The 18,601-nt window shown below is 47.8% G+C and overlaps 1 protein-coding gene across 1 annotated transcript; it reads right to left on the bottom strand.

The window, feature by feature from the left end:
* Window positions 1–4,048: 4,048 nt before the first annotated feature.
* Window positions 4,049–17,613, bottom strand: glrbb (glycine receptor, beta b). The gene is made up of 9 exons (XM_056600226.1): window positions 17,492–17,613; window positions 15,341–15,447; window positions 14,370–14,437; window positions 13,936–14,162; window positions 12,494–12,576; window positions 10,839–10,979; window positions 5,923–6,075; window positions 5,103–5,395; window positions 4,049–4,342 (listed from the first exon to the last, which is right to left on the bottom strand). Exons 1-9 carry the CDS (start codon window positions 17,611–17,613, stop codon window positions 4,049–4,051), a joined length of 1,488 nt encoding a protein of 495 aa, XP_056456201.1.
* Between the last annotated feature and the right edge of the window lie 988 nt (window positions 17,614–18,601).

The raw sequence follows: 18,601 nt of genomic DNA, 5'->3' as shown, positions 1-18,601 counted from the left end.
ACTCAGTCAGTCAGTCAGTCAGTCTGTCAGTCAGTCAGTCAGTCAGTCAGTCAGTCAGTCAGTCAGTCAGTCAGTCAGTCAGTCAGTCAGGCCCCTCACACTCAGTCAGTCAGTCAGTCAGTCATTCCCCTCACAGTCAGTACTGACACAGTACTCAGTGCCCTCACAATGAAGTCAGCACACACACACACACACACACACACACACACACACACACACACACACACACACACACACACACACACACACACACACACACACACACACACACACACACACACACACACGGAACGTCAGGTGAGCTGCGGGTCACTCAGTGTCCTGTAGGGGGCGCTGGGCCGTCAAGTGAGCTGCTCAGTGTTCTCTAGGGGGCGCTGGACCGTCAGGTGAGCTGCTCAGAGTCCTGTAGGGGGCGCTGGACCGTCAGGTGAGCTGCAGATCGCTCAGCGTCCTGTAGGGGGCGCTGGACCGTCAGGTGAGCTGCGGGTCGCTCAGCGTCCTGTAGTGGGCGCTTGGCCGTCAGGTGAGCTGCGGGTCGCCCCCTGCAGTCCAGCGCCCTGCAGGGGGGCGCTAGACACTAAGACACGAGGACCTTCATTAGTCACAGTCCAACTAGATCACATAACGCTCTCTTCCTTCTGTCTGCTCTGCAATTGCGCTCCACGGATGGCTGGTCCTGAAGCAGCATCTCATTGATCGCCTCCCGCGGAGTCGGCGAGTCACAGCCTTCCTTCTCGCGTTCCCCGGGGGATACGATTCAATTTCCATTCCGTGGCTCAATTAGGCTCCTGTCCGGACGGCCTGCAGAGGGCGCTGTCGGGCCTCGTCACGGTCACCCGAGGACCCAGTGCTTCTCTTAAGAAATAAATGATACTTTCACTTGCTCCGATGAAGGATGATGAGTTACATGACCAAATATCCATCACTCTGATCGATCTAAACAGCTGCTGCCCAGGACAGCGCCATCAAACACTCTGCTGATAGATACCTGGAGCTTTCTCCCTCAGTACGCATGTCTTCCTCTCTCCCTCCCCCCTCCCCCTCTCTCTCTCTCCCCCCCTCTCTCTCTCTCTCTCCGAATATATATACATAAATACATATACTGTATACACACACACACACACACACACACACACACATATATATATATATATATATATATATATATATATATATATATATATATATATATATATATATATATATATATATGTGTGTGTGTTTGGGTAGGGGTTAGACAGTACTGGTCATTAAGGAGCAGGTAGGTGTTAGACAGTACAGAGACAGTGTTTGCTTTGTTAAATCATCTTTTATTTGTAAATTGTACAAAGTCAAGACATGGCCGTCGACAGCGGCCCAATCACACAAGGGGGGGGAGGTCACATGGTGGAGCTTTGGTAGTGTTACGTGACCTTCGGACAGGAAGTAGGTGTCTATATTTCATATGGTTCATATTCATATACATGCACCTTTCAACATGCAAGGTCAATACAAATAAAGTTTGAAAACTCAATGGTATGAAGTTTCCATGGTAACATCACAAGGACACAATATTTACACACAACTGCTATCTGATAGACTCTGACTTATCTAGATATGTTTTACATATTTAATCTGATATTTAATATTTCAATCTGATAAAATTCCAGCATTTAGGTTTCAAATTGATTCAAGTGATTTAATAAAGTTTGATACAAAACATTTACTTAATCAAGGGGTCCTAAGTATATACAGCATTAAACACAGGAATGAACTGGTGAATAATGTTATACTGAGGAACATGAATGAACTAGTGAATAATGAGGTAATCGGTCCTCATGAATATGAACTAGTGAGTAATGAGGTCATACTGAGGAACATGAATTAACTGGTGAATAATGAGGTCATACGAGGAACATTAATGAACTAGTGGATAATGAAGTCATACTCAGGAAATAAATTAGTGAATAATGAGGTCATGCTGGGGAATATGAATGAACTAGTGAATGATGAGGTGATACTGAGGAATATGAACCAGTGAATAATGAGGTCATACTGAGTAATATGAACCAGTGAATAATGAGGTCATTCTGAGGGGCAGGTAGCAAAAGGGCAGTATGGTGTTTGGTCAACAAATGGGTAAACAAGTCAGTTAACTTGTGGTTAACTACTGGTTTACTAGTGGCAGTGCTCTACTGATTGGTAAACTGGTGTTAGTGGTCTACTGGTTGGTAAACGGGTGGGTAAGCAAATCGGTTAACTTGTAGTTAACTAGTGGCAGTGGTCTACTGATTGGTTAACTAGTGGTTAACAAGTGACAGTGGTCTTCTGAATGCTTAACGAGTGTTAGTGGTCTACTGATTGGTTAACTAGTGTTAGTGGTCTACTGATTGGATAACTAGTTGTTAACTAGTGGTTTACTAGTGGCAGTGGTCTACTGATTGGTTAACTAGTGGTTAACGAGTAGCAGTGGTCTACAGATTAGTCAACTAGTGTTAGTGGTCTACGGGTTGGTTAACTATTGGCTCTGGTCTACTGATTGGTTCCCCAGTTGTTAACTAGTGGTTAACTAGTATTAGTGGTGCACTGTTTGGTTAACTAGTGGCTCACTAGTGTTAGTGGCCCAGTGATTCTTAAACTAGTGGTTACCTAGTGGCAGTGGTCTACTGATTGGTTAACTAGTGGTTAACTCGTGTTCAACTGGAGTTAAATTGGTGTTAGTGGTCTACTGTTAGGTTAACTAGTGGTAAACTAGTGTTAGTGGTCTAGTGGTCGGTTAACTGGTGCGTAACTAGTGTTAGTGGTCTACTGATTGGTTAACTACTGGTAGACGACTGGCAGTGGTCTTCTGTTTGGTTAACTAGTAGTTAACTATTTGTTAACTAGTGGAAGAAGATTACATAAGTCTTCTACTGGTATACAGGTAGACTGGTGTTCTACAGGTAGACTGGTACTGGGGTTCTACAGGTATACTGGTACTGGTGGTCTACAGGTAGACTGGTACTGGTGGTCTACAGGTGGACTGGTACTGGGGGTCTACAGGGAAACTGGTACTGGTGGTCTACAGGTAGACTGGTACTGGGGGTCTACAGGTGGACTGGGGGTCTACAGGTAGACTGGTACTGGGGGTCTACAGGTAGACTGGGGGTCTACAGGTGGACTGGAGGTCTACAGGTCTACAGGTAGAATGGGGGTCTACAAGTGGACTGGGGGTCTACAGGTGGACTGGGGGTCTACAGGTCTACAGGTAGACTGGGATTCTACAGGTGGACTGGGGGTCTACAGGTCTACAGGTAAACTGGGGGTCTACAGGTGGACTGGGGGTCTACAGGTCTACAGGTAGACTGGGGGTCTACAGGTGGACTGGGGGTCTACAGGTGGACTGGGGGTCTACAGGTAGACTGGGGATCTACAGGTGGACTGGGGGTCTACAGGTCTACAGGTGGACTGGGGGTCTACAGGTGGACTTGGGGTCTACAGGTAGACTGGGGGTCTACAGGTGGACTGGGGGTCTACAGGTGGACTGGGGGTCTACAGGTCTACAGGTAGACTGGAGGTCTACAGGTGGATTGGGGGTCTACAGGTAGACTGGTGGTCTACAGATGGACTGGGGGTCTACAGGTCTACTGGTAGACTGGGACTGGGGGTCTACAGGTCTACAGGTAGAATGGGACTGGGGGTCTACAGGTCTACAGGTAGACTGGGAGTCTACAGGTGGACTGGGGGTCTACAGGTCTACAGGTAGACTGGGGGTCTACAGGTGGACCGGGGGTCTACAGGTAGACTGGGGGTCTACAGGTGGACTGGGGGTCTACAGGTCTACAGGTAGACTGGGGGTCTACAGGTGGACTTGGGGTCTACAGGTAGACTGGGGGTCTACAGGTGGACTGGGGGTCTACAGGTGGACTGGGGGTCTACAGGGATACAGGTCTACAGGTAGACTGGAGGTCTACAGGTGGATTGGGGGTCTACAGGTCTACAGGTAGACTGATGGTCTACAGATGGACTGGGGGTCTACAGGTCTACTGGTAGACTGGTACTGGAGGTCTACAGGTCTACAAGTAGGGGACTACAGGTAAACGGACCAGTAGACCACGTTGAAGAAGAGGAAGGTGAAGGGGAAGAGGGCGCGTGCGTAGAGGTCCACCCTCTTGGCGGCCGAGGGAATGACGGCCTTGGGGGGCGGTGGTCTCCGGTGGGCCTTGGTGTGGCCCTTGGTCCCGGGGAACAGCTCCACCGGCTTCCCGTAGCAGTCGAAGTTTGAGAGTGCGAAGTCGCGCGGCAGCGAGCCCACGATGCTGAAGTCGTTGGTGCGGAGGTCCGACTTAGAGGTGTACACCTTCTTACAGCGACTCTCCACTACCTGGACTCACACACACAGAGACACACACACACACACACACACACACACACACACACACACACACACACACACACACACACACACACACACACACACACACACACACACAGAGACACACACACACACACACACACACACACACACACACACAAGCACAGACACACACACACACAGAGACACACACACACAGAGACACACACACACACATACAGAGACACGCACAGACACACACACACACACACACACACAGAGACAGACACACATGGACACACACGCAAACACACACACACACACACACACATACACACAAACACACACACAGACACACACACAGACACACACACACACAAAGACACACACAGAGACAGAGAGACACACACACCAACAACGACACACACACACACACACACTACTTATGAAATGACACACATTTTACTTTAACTTAAAGTAAAGTAACGTGTGTGTGTATGCGTGTGTGTGTGTGTGTGTGTGTGTGTGTGTGTGTCTGTGTGCGTTTATGTATTTTTGTGTGTGTATGTGTGTGTGTGTGTGTGTGTGTGTATGTGTGTGTGTGTGCGTTTGTCTCCATTTTTTGTGTGGGTGTGTATGTGTCTCCATGCGTGTCTCTATGTGCGTGTGTGTGTGTGTGTGTGTGTGTGCGTTTGTCTCCATGTGCTTGTGTGTATGTGTATGCGCGTGTCTCCATGTGCTTGTGTTTGTGTGTGTGTGTGTGTCTCTATGTGCGTTTGTGTGTACTGACGTGCAGCGTGCCGGCGTGGAGCGGCGTGCCCCCCGTCCCGTTCAGCGTGTTCTTTCCGGCGGGGGGGGTCTTCCCCTCCGCCTTGTCCTTGGCGGCCATCTTGGCCTTCTCGGCCAGGATGCGGGCGGGGCTGTTCAACATCACCTGCACCACGGCGTACTCCACCAGCGAGGCGAAGCCGAACAGCAGGCAGGCGATCAACCAGATGTCGATGGCCTTCACGTATGACACCTTAGGCAGCTCCGAGGCCAGGGAGGTGCACTCTGAGGACAGGGAGAGCACCGACAGGATGCCTGCAGGGGGGGAGGGGAGGGGAGGGGGGATGGGAGAGGAGGGGAGGGGGGGAGAGGGGAGGGGAGGACAGGGAGAACTATTTTTAGAAAGACTCCTCAAAGCTGGTTAAATAAATACCACTATTATCCTAACATGGATCTAAAGGTATTCCACATTGTTTATAGATGGTTGCTTTGATAACATGCCGGTTTGGTAGGGGTCATAGGTCAGACAGCAGGGTTAGGATCAGTAGGTCAGACGGCAGGTGTAGGGTCGGTTGGGGTCATAGGTCGGGTTCATAGGTAATAGGTCAGAGGTCGGGTTGGTACTCAGGGGCACGCGGGCAGCGCTGGCGTCGGGGTTAGGGTCGGTCAGGGTCGTAGGTCGGGGTCGTAGGTCATAGGTCAGGGTCACAGGTCGGGGTCATAGGTCAGAGGTCAGATGTCGGGTTGGTACTCAGGGGCACGCAGACGGCGCTGGCGTCGGGGTCAGGGTCATAGGTCATAGTTCAGAGGTCGGGGTCAAAGGTCAGAGGTGGGGTCGGTACCCAGGGGCACGCGGGCGGCGCTGGCGTCGGGGTTGATCCAGAAGGAGAGCCAGGAGAGGACCACGATGAGCAGGGTGGGGGCGTACACGCCCATCATGTAGAAGCCCACCTGGCGGCGCAGCGTGAAGATCACCTCCACACACGTGTAGTAGCCTGGGGAGACACAGAGCACCCTGTTATACAGCACCCTGTAATACACAGCACCCTGTTAAACAGCACCATGTAATACCAGCACCCTGTAATACACAGCACCCTGTAATACACAGCACCCTGTTATACAGCACCCTGTAATACACAGCACCCTGTAATACACAGCACCCTGTAATACCCAGCACCCTGTAATACACAGCACCCTGTAATACCCAGCACCCTGTAATACACAGCACCCTGTAATACCCAGCACCCTGTAATACACAGCACCCTGTAATACACAGCACCCTGTTATACAGCACCCTGTAATACACAGCACCCTGTAATACAGAGCACCCTGTTATACAGCACCCTGTAACACACAGCACCCTGTTAAACAGCACTCTGTAATACCCAGCACCCTGTTATACAGCACCCTGTAATACACAGCACCCTGTAATACACAGCACCCTGTAATACACAGCACCCTGTTATACAGCACCCTGTAATACACAGCACCTTATTATTACACAGAGCACCCTGTTATACAGCACCCTGTAATACACAGCACCCTGTTAAACAGCACTCTGTAATACACAGCACCCTGTTATACAGCACCCTGTAACACACAGCACCCTGTTAAACAGCACCCTGTAATACACAGCACCCTGTAATACACAGCACCCTGTAATACACAGCACCCTGTTAAACAGCACCATGTAATACACAGCACCCCGTAATACACAGCACCAACCATTGAATTGGTGCAGTTGCCGTGGTATATTGTATATATATTAGTATGTATAGTATATATATATATATATATATATATATATATATATACATAGCGGTTGCTATGGCGGCGCGCACGGACGCAGCGGCTCTTGGCTCTCTGATTTAGTGTATTATTTAAGTGTATTATGCTCGTGTTTTTTGTATTTTTAGTGTGTCTTAGGACGTGGTGTGAAGCTAAACATTTTTACAGCCACACAGAGCTCCTGAACATCGGGTTACGTTGTCAGGTTGCAGTTACGAGCGACTTCCAGCGGAATCACAACATCCCGCTCGACATAGCGCGGCCACCGGAGTCCCCTTGGATTGTCGTTGGCCCCAGCAAGCGGCGTAGGCGGCGCAAGGAGCGCAAGCAGAAGCGGGGTTGCCGAGCGGGTCTTCTAGCCCGGCTACGGAAACAGCCACACAAACCCCCGTTACCCAGCATCTTCCTGACTAACGCAAGATCCATCGTTCACAAAATCGACGAATTGGAACTGCATCTAGCAGCCAACTGCTTTGTTCGCGATTGCTGTGTAATGATCATCACGGAGACCTGGCTACATCAGCTGATCCCGGATGCGTCAGTTCTACTAGCGGGACGCACTATCCACCGCTCCGACAGGAACAAGGATTCCGGAAAGAGCAGAGGAGGGGGTCTGTGTGTTTATGTTCACAATGATTGGTGCGCAAGCAGTAAGAGCACAGACACTCACTGCTCCCCGGACATAGAAGCAATGTCAGTAGTTTGCAGACCCTTCTATCTGCCCAGAGAGCTGACAGTGGTAATTATCACTGCTGTTTATATTCCACCAGATGCAAATATTAGCATAGCTCTTACCTACCTACATTATAGTGTCAATAAACAGCAGCCAGCTCATCCTGATGGGGTACACATCATCGCTGGGGATTTTAATCAAGCATTCCTAAAGACAGTCCTTCCCAATTTTATACAGTATGTACGGTGCTCCACCAGAGGAAACAACACACTGGACCGTGTCTATTCTAACATAAAGCATGCTTATAGAGCAGTCCCCCTCCCACATCTGGGTCTGTCTGACCATCTTTCGCTGCTCCTCATCCCAGCATACACTCCCCTTAGGAGGAAGACCAAGCTGATCACAAAGACTGTAAAAACCTGGCCAGAGGGTGCACTCTCCCAACTGCAGGACTGCTTCGCTCACACAGATTGGAGTATCCTTGAACAACAGGATCTACAGGGTTTCACTGACACCGTATTGTCATACATCAAATACTGCACTGACAATGTGACGGTTGATAAGAACATCAAAGTATATCCAAACCGAAAGCCCTGGATGACAAGTGAAGTCCAGTCACTCCTGAGAGCCCGAAACTCCGCCTTCAAAACAAAGGACAATGTCCTGTACAACGTGGCGAGAGCGGACCTAAGGAGAGGAATTAAAGGTGCGAAGGAGGCCTACAAAAGGAAGGTTGAGGGCCATCTGACAAACAACAACACTCGTCAAGTGTGGCAGGGATTAAAACATCTCACAAACTATAAAATCAGCCCCTCAGTGACCATCAGTGCCGACGCCTCGCTGGCAGAGGATTTAAACCATTTCTTTGCATGTTTTGAGGCTAAAAGGCCCAACACAGACATGCTGACCCCTCCGACCACAAGCCAACACACACTCACTATCCAGGAACATCAAGTGAGTCGTGTATTCAGGTCAGTGAACAAAAGAAAAGCCACTGGACCTGATGGAGTGCCTGGCGAAGTAATCAAAGCTTGTGCTGATCAGCTGGCAGTGGTCTTCACTAAGATCTTCAACTTGTCACTGACACATGCCATCGTCCCACCATGTCTCAAGTCGGCTACCATAATCCCTGTCCCCAAAAATGTAACTATCAATAACCTCAGTGACTACAGACCCATTGCACTAACACCAGTGGTTGCAAAATGTTTTGAGAGGCTTATGACACATCACATCAAAGAATGCCTCCCTTCAACCTTTGACCCATTCCAATTTGCATACAAAGCAAACCGATCAACTGATGATGCCATCTCTACAGCCCTCCACACTGCACTCAGCCACCTGGAACACCCGGGGAACTCCGTAAGGATGCTCTTCGTCGACTACTGCTCGGCCTTTAATACCATCATCCCTGACATCCTTGTGTGCAAGCTAGCTGCCCTGGACTTCCCCCCCGCCACCTGTGCCTGGATAAAAGACTTTCTTACAAATCGTCCGCAGTCTGTTAAAATTGGCACCCACACCTCCTCCACCCTCATGCTCAGTACGGGTTCTCCACAGGGCTGCGTGCTGAGCCCACTCCTGTATGCCATCTACACTCATGATTGTACTTCCACCCACCCCACCAACACAATAGTCAAATTCGCGGATGATACGACTGTGGTGGGGCTCATAACCGGAGGAGACGAGTCGGCCTATAGGGATGAGGTGCAGCGGCTGGTGGAGTGGTGTGCTGCAAACAACCAGACCCTTAACACAATAAAAACAAAGGAGGTTATAATGGATTTCAGGCGTCACAGAGCTGACCCCGCCCCTCTCCACATAAATGGTGACTGTGTGGAGAGAGTCTCCACCTTCAAGTTCCTGGGAACTCACATCTCTGAGGACATATCCTGGTCAGCTAACACATCAGCGGTGGTGAAGAAGGCCCAACAACGACTCCACTTCCTGAGGGTACTCAAGAGAAACAAACTGGAGGAGAGGCTGCTGGTGACCTTTTACCGCTCCACCATCGAGAGTGTGCTGGCCTTCTCCATCACTGTGTGGTATGCTGGCTGTGCAGTGGCTGACAGGAAAAGGCTGCAGAGGGTGATAAGGTCAGCCGAAAAAACTATTGGCTCTCTTTTGCCCTCCTTGGATGACATTGCCAGCTCACGATGCATCTCAAGATCAAGAAAGATCATCTGTGACCACCTCCATCCCGGCCACCACCTGCTCAGCCTACTGCCCTCTGGTAGGCGGTACAGGAGCCTGAAGTGCAGAACCAACAGACTGAACAAAAGCTTCTTTCCTTGGGCAATCAGGACACTCAACAACCATAAAACTTGAAACAAAGATTCCTCACTATCTATATAGTGCAACATGCTTACGGCCTTTATATTTATTCTGACATCACCTGTCCTTGTCTTGTTCCAAATGTTTTTCTTATTTCTGTCTTGTTTTGTTTGTTTACAATTTTTAACTTAAATTGCGTGTTTATTTATTTATTTGTTTATTTATTTATTTATTTTGTATGTGTAATGCACCTTCAGTTGGCTCTCCCAATTTCGTTGTATAAGTGACTGTACAATGACAATAAAGTCTATCTTTATCTTTATCTTTATATGTAGTATATATATTAGTACTAGCCTGGCTCCGCCCGCCTAAGTACTTCCGCTCAATTTGAATTTCCCTTCAGTACTAGGTCTGGACCTGCTGTATGTCATTTGGTTTTCTGGTGCCGCCACAGCGGCCCCCAATCAGCGAACAGAGGGCGTGTCTGAGAACAATGACGATAAAGTCGTGCGCCAGTTTGAGTTGTTGTTGTAGGTCGGTAGTTGATTTACAATGTGCAATTTTTCCCTGATAAATTAAATTCGACAAACAAAACCTGCAGCTGTCGTTGACGGACATTTTCGTGCAGACGCGCAAGGTGTTTTGTTTATATCTCTCAATGAGATATAAACAAGCGATTAGTTATGGCAGATCCAGAGTGGCACTGGGCAGATCCAATCATTTTAAACTTCAACAGACACCCGCCTTCAAGTGAGTTAACGTTTGTCAATTGATTAGGTCCAGACTCTCTGTACAAATGAAATGAAATGAAGTGAAGTACGAGAGTCTGGTAGAACCAGGCTATATTAGTACCTCTCCTGGCGTAGAACTTGGTGCAGTTGCCGTAGTATATAGTATATATATTAGTATATATGGTATTTGTAGTATGTATATTGGTACCTGTCCCGGCGTAGAACTTGGTGCAGTTGCCGTAGTATATAGTATATATATTAGTATATATAGTATTTGTAGTATGTATATTAGTACCTGTCCCGGCGTAGAACTTGGTGCAGTTGCCGTAGTCGATGTCCTCCTGCTTGATGTCGAACTGCGGCAGCGCGATGGCGTCCATCTGGACGGGGTCTCCGGTCTGCCACACGAACTGCAGGTCCTCCGTGGTGTAGCCGACTACACACAGAGAGACACACATTATCACACACACACGCATGGAGAGAGGTACACACAGAGAGACACACATTATCACACACACACGCATGGAGAGAGGTACACACAGAGAGACACACATTATCACACACACACACAAGGAAAGAGGTACACACATCACATACACACCGCACAGACACAAAGGGACAGGGGTACACACTTTTTCACATACACACGCATAGAGAGGTACACACGTCAACACCGGAATATAGGTGTACACATCAAATACACACCTCACAGACACACAGGGACAGAGGTACACACTAGGGCCCGACCGATATTGATTTTTGAGTGCCGATGCCGATGCCGATTATTTTCAGAGAAAAATTACGATTACGATTTAATCGGCCGATTAAAAAAAAAAAACATGCATATAAAACGTAGTTTGTGATACCTTAAATATACTTTAAACACTTTTGACGAATATGTGAATTGAATGCAGAATCTTTGAGTGTTTTAGAATACATTTACAGTCAAAAATTAGTGTAATGTAAAATGTAAAATAAATAACTAACTCCCAATGTGCTGCGCTCGTGAGCAGTGACTAACACGTGCGTGCTGAGCAGTATGGTCTCACCGTTAGAGTCTACAGTATAACAAATTAGCATGATCTGGGACCTAAAGAAAAACAGGCACAACATGCTCAAACAACGCGTCTTGTGTACATTGGTGAGGTGAGCGCGCAGCTGCCTGAGCGAGCGTGCTTTCATGTTGTACGGTAAAATTCAATCTCCTCTTTTTTACTCCAGCTAAAGTTGTTAGTTAGCAAGGCGAGTAGGAGCGCAATCTGCAGGATACTAAGCGCAATAACATTTAAAAAAAATAAAATAATTTAAAAAAGGCTATAATCGGCCGATTAAATCGGCAGGCCGATGAATCGGTCGGGCCCTAGTACATACTATTCAACATGTACACACACACATAGACACTCACGGAGATAGATACACACTTAAACACATGGCCACACATGTTAAGATACACACACTTTAACACATAAACACACTTCAACACATAGATAGACAAACAAGATATACACAATATAATATTCACGTACAGACACAAACAGCACTATGGATCAGCAAGGCCTGAGACAGGTGTGGTGGCCTGCAGAGGACACACACTGGCCTGAAACACAGGTACACACATCAACACGTAGACACATTAACACATAGACACACATGGAGAGATATATACACATTAACACATAGACACACATAGAGAGATATATACACATTAACATATAGACACACATTGAGAGATATATACACATTAACACATAGACACACATGGAGAGATATATACACATTAACATATAGACACACAGGGAGAGAGGTAGACACATCAACACAGAGACACACTTTAACACATAGACATACATGGTAAGGTATACACACATCAATATTCACGTACACAAACACAAACAGCACTATGGCCCAGTATTAATCAGTATTGATCAGTGTTGACCAGGTTTAACTCACAGCTCTCCAGCTGCATCTTGCACCTCTGGGTGTCCATGGGGAACAGGGTGAGGTCCAGTGGGCAGGAGAGAGTGACCGACAACCTGAGAGACACACACACACACACACACACACACACACACACACACACACACACACACACACACACACACGCACACGCACACGCACACGCACACGCACACGCACACGCACACGCATGCGTACACACACACACACACACACACACACACACACACACACACACACACACACACACACACACACACACACACACACACACACACACACACACACACACACACACACACACACACACACACACACTCATTAATACACATGATTCACAAAAATACACATATACTGACACACACACACACACATTGTGGACACAAATTTAAATGTACAGCAGAATTAGTTCTAGCATGAATCCTAACATGAATCCTACATCTAATCCTAACACGAACCCTAAAATAAACCCTTACATGAATCCTAACATTGAATCCTTGGTGAATCCTGACATGAATCCTAATATGAATCCTAACATGAATCCTAACATGAACCCTAACATGAATCATAACATTGAATCCTTGATGTATCCTAACATGAACCCTAACATTAATCCTACATTGAATCCTAGCATGAATCCTAATATGATAAGAACATGAACCCTAACCTGAATCATAATATTGAATCCTTGATGAAACCTAACATGATTCCTAACATGAATCCTAAAATGAATCCTAACATGAATCTTAACATGAATCCAGCCATGAATCCTAACATGAACCCTAACTTGAATCTGAAAATTAATCCTAAAATGAATCCTGACATGAATCCTGCATGAACCCTACAATGTTCCCTAACATGATTCCTAAAATGATTCCTAACATGAATCCTAACATCCCTAACTTGAAACCCAACATGAATCTTAAAATGAATCCTGACATGAACCCTAACATGTTCCCTAACATGATTCCTAACATGATTCCTTACATGATTCCTAACATGAATCCTATCATGATTCCTAACATTATTCCTAACGTTATTCCTAACTTGAATCCTAACATGAGTCCTAAAATGAATCCTAACATGAATCCTAACATCCCTAACTTGAAACCCAACATGAATCTTAACATGAATCCAGCCATGAATCCTAACATGAACCCTAACTTGAATCTGAAAATTAATCCTAAAATGAATCCTGACATGAATCCTGCATGAACCCTACAATGTTCCCTAACATGATTCCTAAAATGATTCCTAACATGAATCCTAACATCCCTAACTTGAAACCCAACATGAATCTTAAAATGAATCCTGACATTAACCCGAACATGATTCCTAAAATGATTCCTAACATGAATCCCAACATGAATCCTAACATGCTTCCTAATATGCTTCCTAACATGATTCCTAACATTGTTCCTCAGGTTAATAATGACCTCATGCTGATGAGCACGTCTCCGTTGCGGAAGATGAACAGCAGGATGTTGTCCTGCGTGACGTCGTGGAAGTTGGCGCTCTTCTCGTTGGCGAAGAAGAGGTCGGGCTTCCACAGGCACTTGAACATTCCCGGGTCCACGGTGAGCGAGTCCGACTTGAAGTCCTGGGGCAGCTGGAGGCGCGGGTCGTTCCAGCGCTGCCTCAGGAAGATGTTAACCCGGTAGTCCTGGAAACCACCAGGTTCAGGGTCAACTTTATTAACGACACACCGTTAGACACAGACAACCAGTCACCAGTTAAATGTAATCAATTGCAACATGAAACGATGGTTCTACTGGCTGTAACTGGGTCTACTGTTTGTAAAAAGTTAGACTGGCTGGTACTGGTTTGGCTGGCTGTTTATCTGGGCTAACTGATAACATGCTATCCTCACCATCGTCGTCTCCTGGATGGATCCGAAGCTGTTGATGAAGATGTTGACGCGGTCCTCTACAGGAATGCCTGCAGGAATACAGTATCATGAGTCCTAACATCGTTCTACAGCACTATTGAGGTTTAAAATTCTTAAAAATAGATTCTGTTCCTTCCCCCTCAAACCTACAAAACCACATTGCAGACATAGCTCACATACTTCCTAAAGCTTGGGTTTTATTATTTTATTAAAAATCGTGTTTGCTGTCCAACCACCAAGCTCCTAGCAGCGCCCTGAGTGATCGAGGAGCTGTTTGACCCCTGGGCTCGGCCGTGAGGAGCTGGGGGAGGATCTGCTCCCAGGCTGTGGTCACACAGCGTGCGGAGCAGTGATGGAGGAGGAGGTCTGGCTGTGGTTTGGCTGCTTGTCAGCGCTGAAGAACAGAGAACCCTGGATCCCCCTGGACCCCCCCAGGCTCCAGCAGAACCCTGGAGCCAGGTCCACGTCCCGCCTGGTCCTCTCAAGTCTGGGACACTCTGAACACTCTCAGCACCCCGGGGTGGTGATCCTATTGGTGGAAGGATCAGCGATCCCCGCGGGCTCAGAGTGTTCTGGGCGTGGCCGGGTCTGGTCCTCAGACACACGACACACCTCGGGGTTCAATCCCTTCTAGAAGAACCATTCCTGGAAAGAACTATTGAGAGAGAGATAGAGAGAGAGAGAGAGAGAGAGAGAGAGAGAGAGAGAGAGAGAGAGAGAGAGAGAGAAAGAGAGAGAGAAAGAGAGGGAGAGGGAGAGAGACCGAGGCAGAGAGAGAGAGAGAGAGAGAGGCGGAGAAAGAGAGAGAGAGAGAAAGACAGAGGCAGAGAGATAGAGGCAGAGAGAGAGAGAGAGAGAGAGAGAGAGAGAGAGAGAGAGAGAGAGAGAGAGACAGAGGCATTGAGATAGAGGCAGAGAGAGAGAGAGAGAGAGAGAGAGAGAGAGAGACTTGCCTTTGAAGTTGGGTCTGATGCGGGGGTCGTAGGGGAGCAGTAAGCGGTTCAGGATGTTGCTGGTGGAGTTGGCGGGAACGCGGGCCAGGTCCTCCGGTGACAGTTGTCTGTGAAGTGGAACCAGTTGTCAGTGTGCACACGTTCCTCTGGCCTCGCGCTGATCTACCCAGCACATTCCTCAGAACGTCAACCCAGCCCTCAGCCGGGACTCAAACGGCCCCAGCTCAGCCCGTTTGAGCTCATCTGTAAGATATTTGTGGTCTTTTTGTGGAGGCTTCATCCAAAGAAGGTCTGGGGATAACGGGAGTGCATTCTTTCTCAGCTGAGAGATGCTTGTCTACCAGATCAGATTTGGTTCCTCATTTTTTGGTTTCATTCCTTGTAGATGCCAGTGCAGTAGGACTGTACTGGTAGCCCTGGTCTGTGGAAAGTAGGACTGTACCATGGTCTGTGGACAGTAGGACAGCACTCTGGTCTTAGGACAGTAGGCCTGTACTCTGGTCTGAGGACAGTAGGTCTGTACTCTGGTCTGAGGACAGTAGGACTGGTCTGAGGACAGTAGTACTGTTCTATGGTCTGAGGACAGTAGGACTGTACTCTGGGTAGGTCTGGTCTTAGGATAGTAGGACTGTACCATGGTCTGAGGACAGTAGGACTGTACTCTGGTCTGAGGACAGTAGGACTGTTCTCTGGTCTGAGGACAGTAGGACTGTACTCTGGTAGGTCAGGTCTTACGACAGTAGGACTGTAATCTGGTCTGAGGACAGTAGGACTGTTCTCTGGTCTGAGGACAGTAGGACTGTACTCTGGTAGGTCTGGTCTTAGGACAGTAGGCCTGTACTCTGGTTTGAGGACAGTAGGTCTTTACTCTGGTCTGAGGTCAGTAGGACTGGTCTGAGGACAGTAGGACTGTTCTCTGGTCTGAGGACAGTAGGACTGTACTCTGGTAGGTCTGGTCTTAGGACAGTAGGACTGTACTCTGGTCTGAGGACAGTATGACTGTAATCTGGTCTGAGGACAGTAGGACTGTTCTCTGGTAGGTCTGGTCTGGGAGGGGGTGGACCACCCAGCCTGTGTTAGGATAAGGAGTCTTAGAAGAGACCCCAGCTACTTTCAGATGTTTTCCACATCTTGATTAGGTAAAGTATAATCCGGTGTCTACAGGCCCGGGGAACATTCCTACCGCTCACTAATGCCTAAAAGGTTTCCCAGGATGACGACATCATCTGTTTTGAGAAGGGGAGGATCGTGGTAGAGGGGAGGGGGGGGGGGGTGGTGGTGGTGGGGGGGGGGGGGGGGGGGGGGGTGGGGGGGGGGGGGGGGGGGTCTGATGTGATGATGTAAGTGTTCACTAAGAGGTTGAGGAGCTCTCTGCAGACACTAACCACTAAACTGAGACATTAAGAGGCGCGTCTGGCGCGCCAATGTAGACAATCAGCTTCTCTCAACCCTCCTCCCAAAACCAGGAGGATCCAACACCTCGCTGAGTGTTCTCCCTCTCTGAGGAGGGTTCTAGAGAGGCATGGATCAGGTCAGGGTCACCACTGAGAAGGACCTCAGGGGGAGACTATCAACACCACGCTGAAAATACGGCTGCTCGCTAAAGAAATCAATAGTGGGACTCAAAATATAACCACAAAAAACGATTTGATTGATTAAAAAAGTGATTGTATGATGAGTGATTCCTACTTCATAGCAGCGGCCTGCCATTCAGACAAAACAGACAGAAGAATACGGTAATTAACCAAACACAATTAGGTACGCAAGTCCTGCAGTACAAGTCTGTAGTACTGTATTTGTTGTTTTACAGAAGTAATGTAGTAGTACTCTGTTGTATTTGTTGTTTTACAGCAGTAATGAAGTAGTGCTCTGTTGTATTGGTTGTTTTACAGAGTTTCTGTCGTAGTATTCTGTTGTATTGGTTGTTTTATAGCAGTATTGTAGTAGTACTGTTTTGATTTTGTAGTATGACAGAAGTTCTGTCGTATCATTCTGTTGTATTGGTTGTTTTACAACAGTATTGTAGTAGTACTCTTTTGATTTGATAGTATTACAGAAGTTTCTGTCGTAGTACTCTGTTGTATTGGTTGTTTCACTGCAGTAATGTAGTAGTAGTGCTGTAGTAATGCTCCGCAGGGCAGCAGGACTTACGAGGGGCAGAACACCTGCTTCCCCTTCTTCTTGCCCTTCTTGTTTCCTTTCTCCCTGGAGCTGACCGGCTCCAGACAGACCAGGAGGAGCAGCAGACAGACGGACAGCCGGACCACACCCATCCTGCTGGTCCCAGATCAGTTCACCTGGGAGGGAACACAAAGTGAGACTCATTACCATCTCCTCTTAGAACCTCAGAGTGGAGAGCGAGGGTGAGACCTTCAGTTAGATGGGTTTAGAGGAGAGAGGGCGGGACGTTCAGTTGGATGGGTTTAGAGGAGAGAGGGTGGGACTCTCAGCTAGATGGGTTTAGAGGAGAGAGGGTGGGACTCTCAGCTAGATGGGTTTAGAGGAGAGAGGGTGGGACTCTCAGCTAGATGGGTTTAGAGGAGAGAGGGAGGGCGGGACTTTCAGTGAAATGCGTTTAGAGGAGATAGCTAAAAAGATATTGTGAGCCAGCACTAAGGGAAGGACAGGCTAAGATGCTACCGCTAACCAAGCAGGAGGTGTTAGTGAATGCTTTGTGGCTATCGCTAGCCACCACCAATTGAGCAGCCCAGAATGTAAAAAAACGGTCCCATTTTACTGTTACTGGTGTTCCAAGTGCTGGTGAAAACGTCATGCTGGTGAACACGGGAGGTGTTCCCAGTGCCCTGCTGGTCACTATGGTGCACAGGGGAGCGGCTCTATGCTAAACCAGGGTACCCTGGGGGGTCACTGGTGCAGAACCATCATCTGTTGCCATGGTTACTGTGCTGCTCTTTAAAGATGGTGGATGAATTATAACCAGTTGAGTCGGTTGAGGTGTTATGTTGTAGTTCAATCTGTAGGTTGTGGTGTGATGTTGTAGGTTGTGATGTTATGTCTACCTGATGTTATGTTGTGTTATAACTTGTAGGTCCTGATGTTATGTCTTTCCTCGGACATCAGATCGAAGCTGGCAACATGCTAGAATCCAGTAGCATGAAGCTCTTGTCCCCTCATGCTCCGTGGGACTACAAACGCCACTTAACCCAATGAATCATGGCTCTGGGACTCGTTCATACTCTGCCCACTCCGGTCTGCCTCCTTCAACCCATCACTCCCAATAGCAACAATACAACCGACGTG

Source organism: Gadus chalcogrammus, chromosome 10, assembly GCF_026213295.1.
Source record: "Gadus chalcogrammus isolate NIFS_2021 chromosome 10, NIFS_Gcha_1.0, whole genome shotgun sequence".
In the NCBI taxonomy this organism is placed as follows: domain Eukaryota; kingdom Metazoa; phylum Chordata; class Actinopteri; order Gadiformes; family Gadidae; genus Gadus; species Gadus chalcogrammus.
This window is presented reverse-complemented; position numbering and strand designations above follow the sequence as displayed.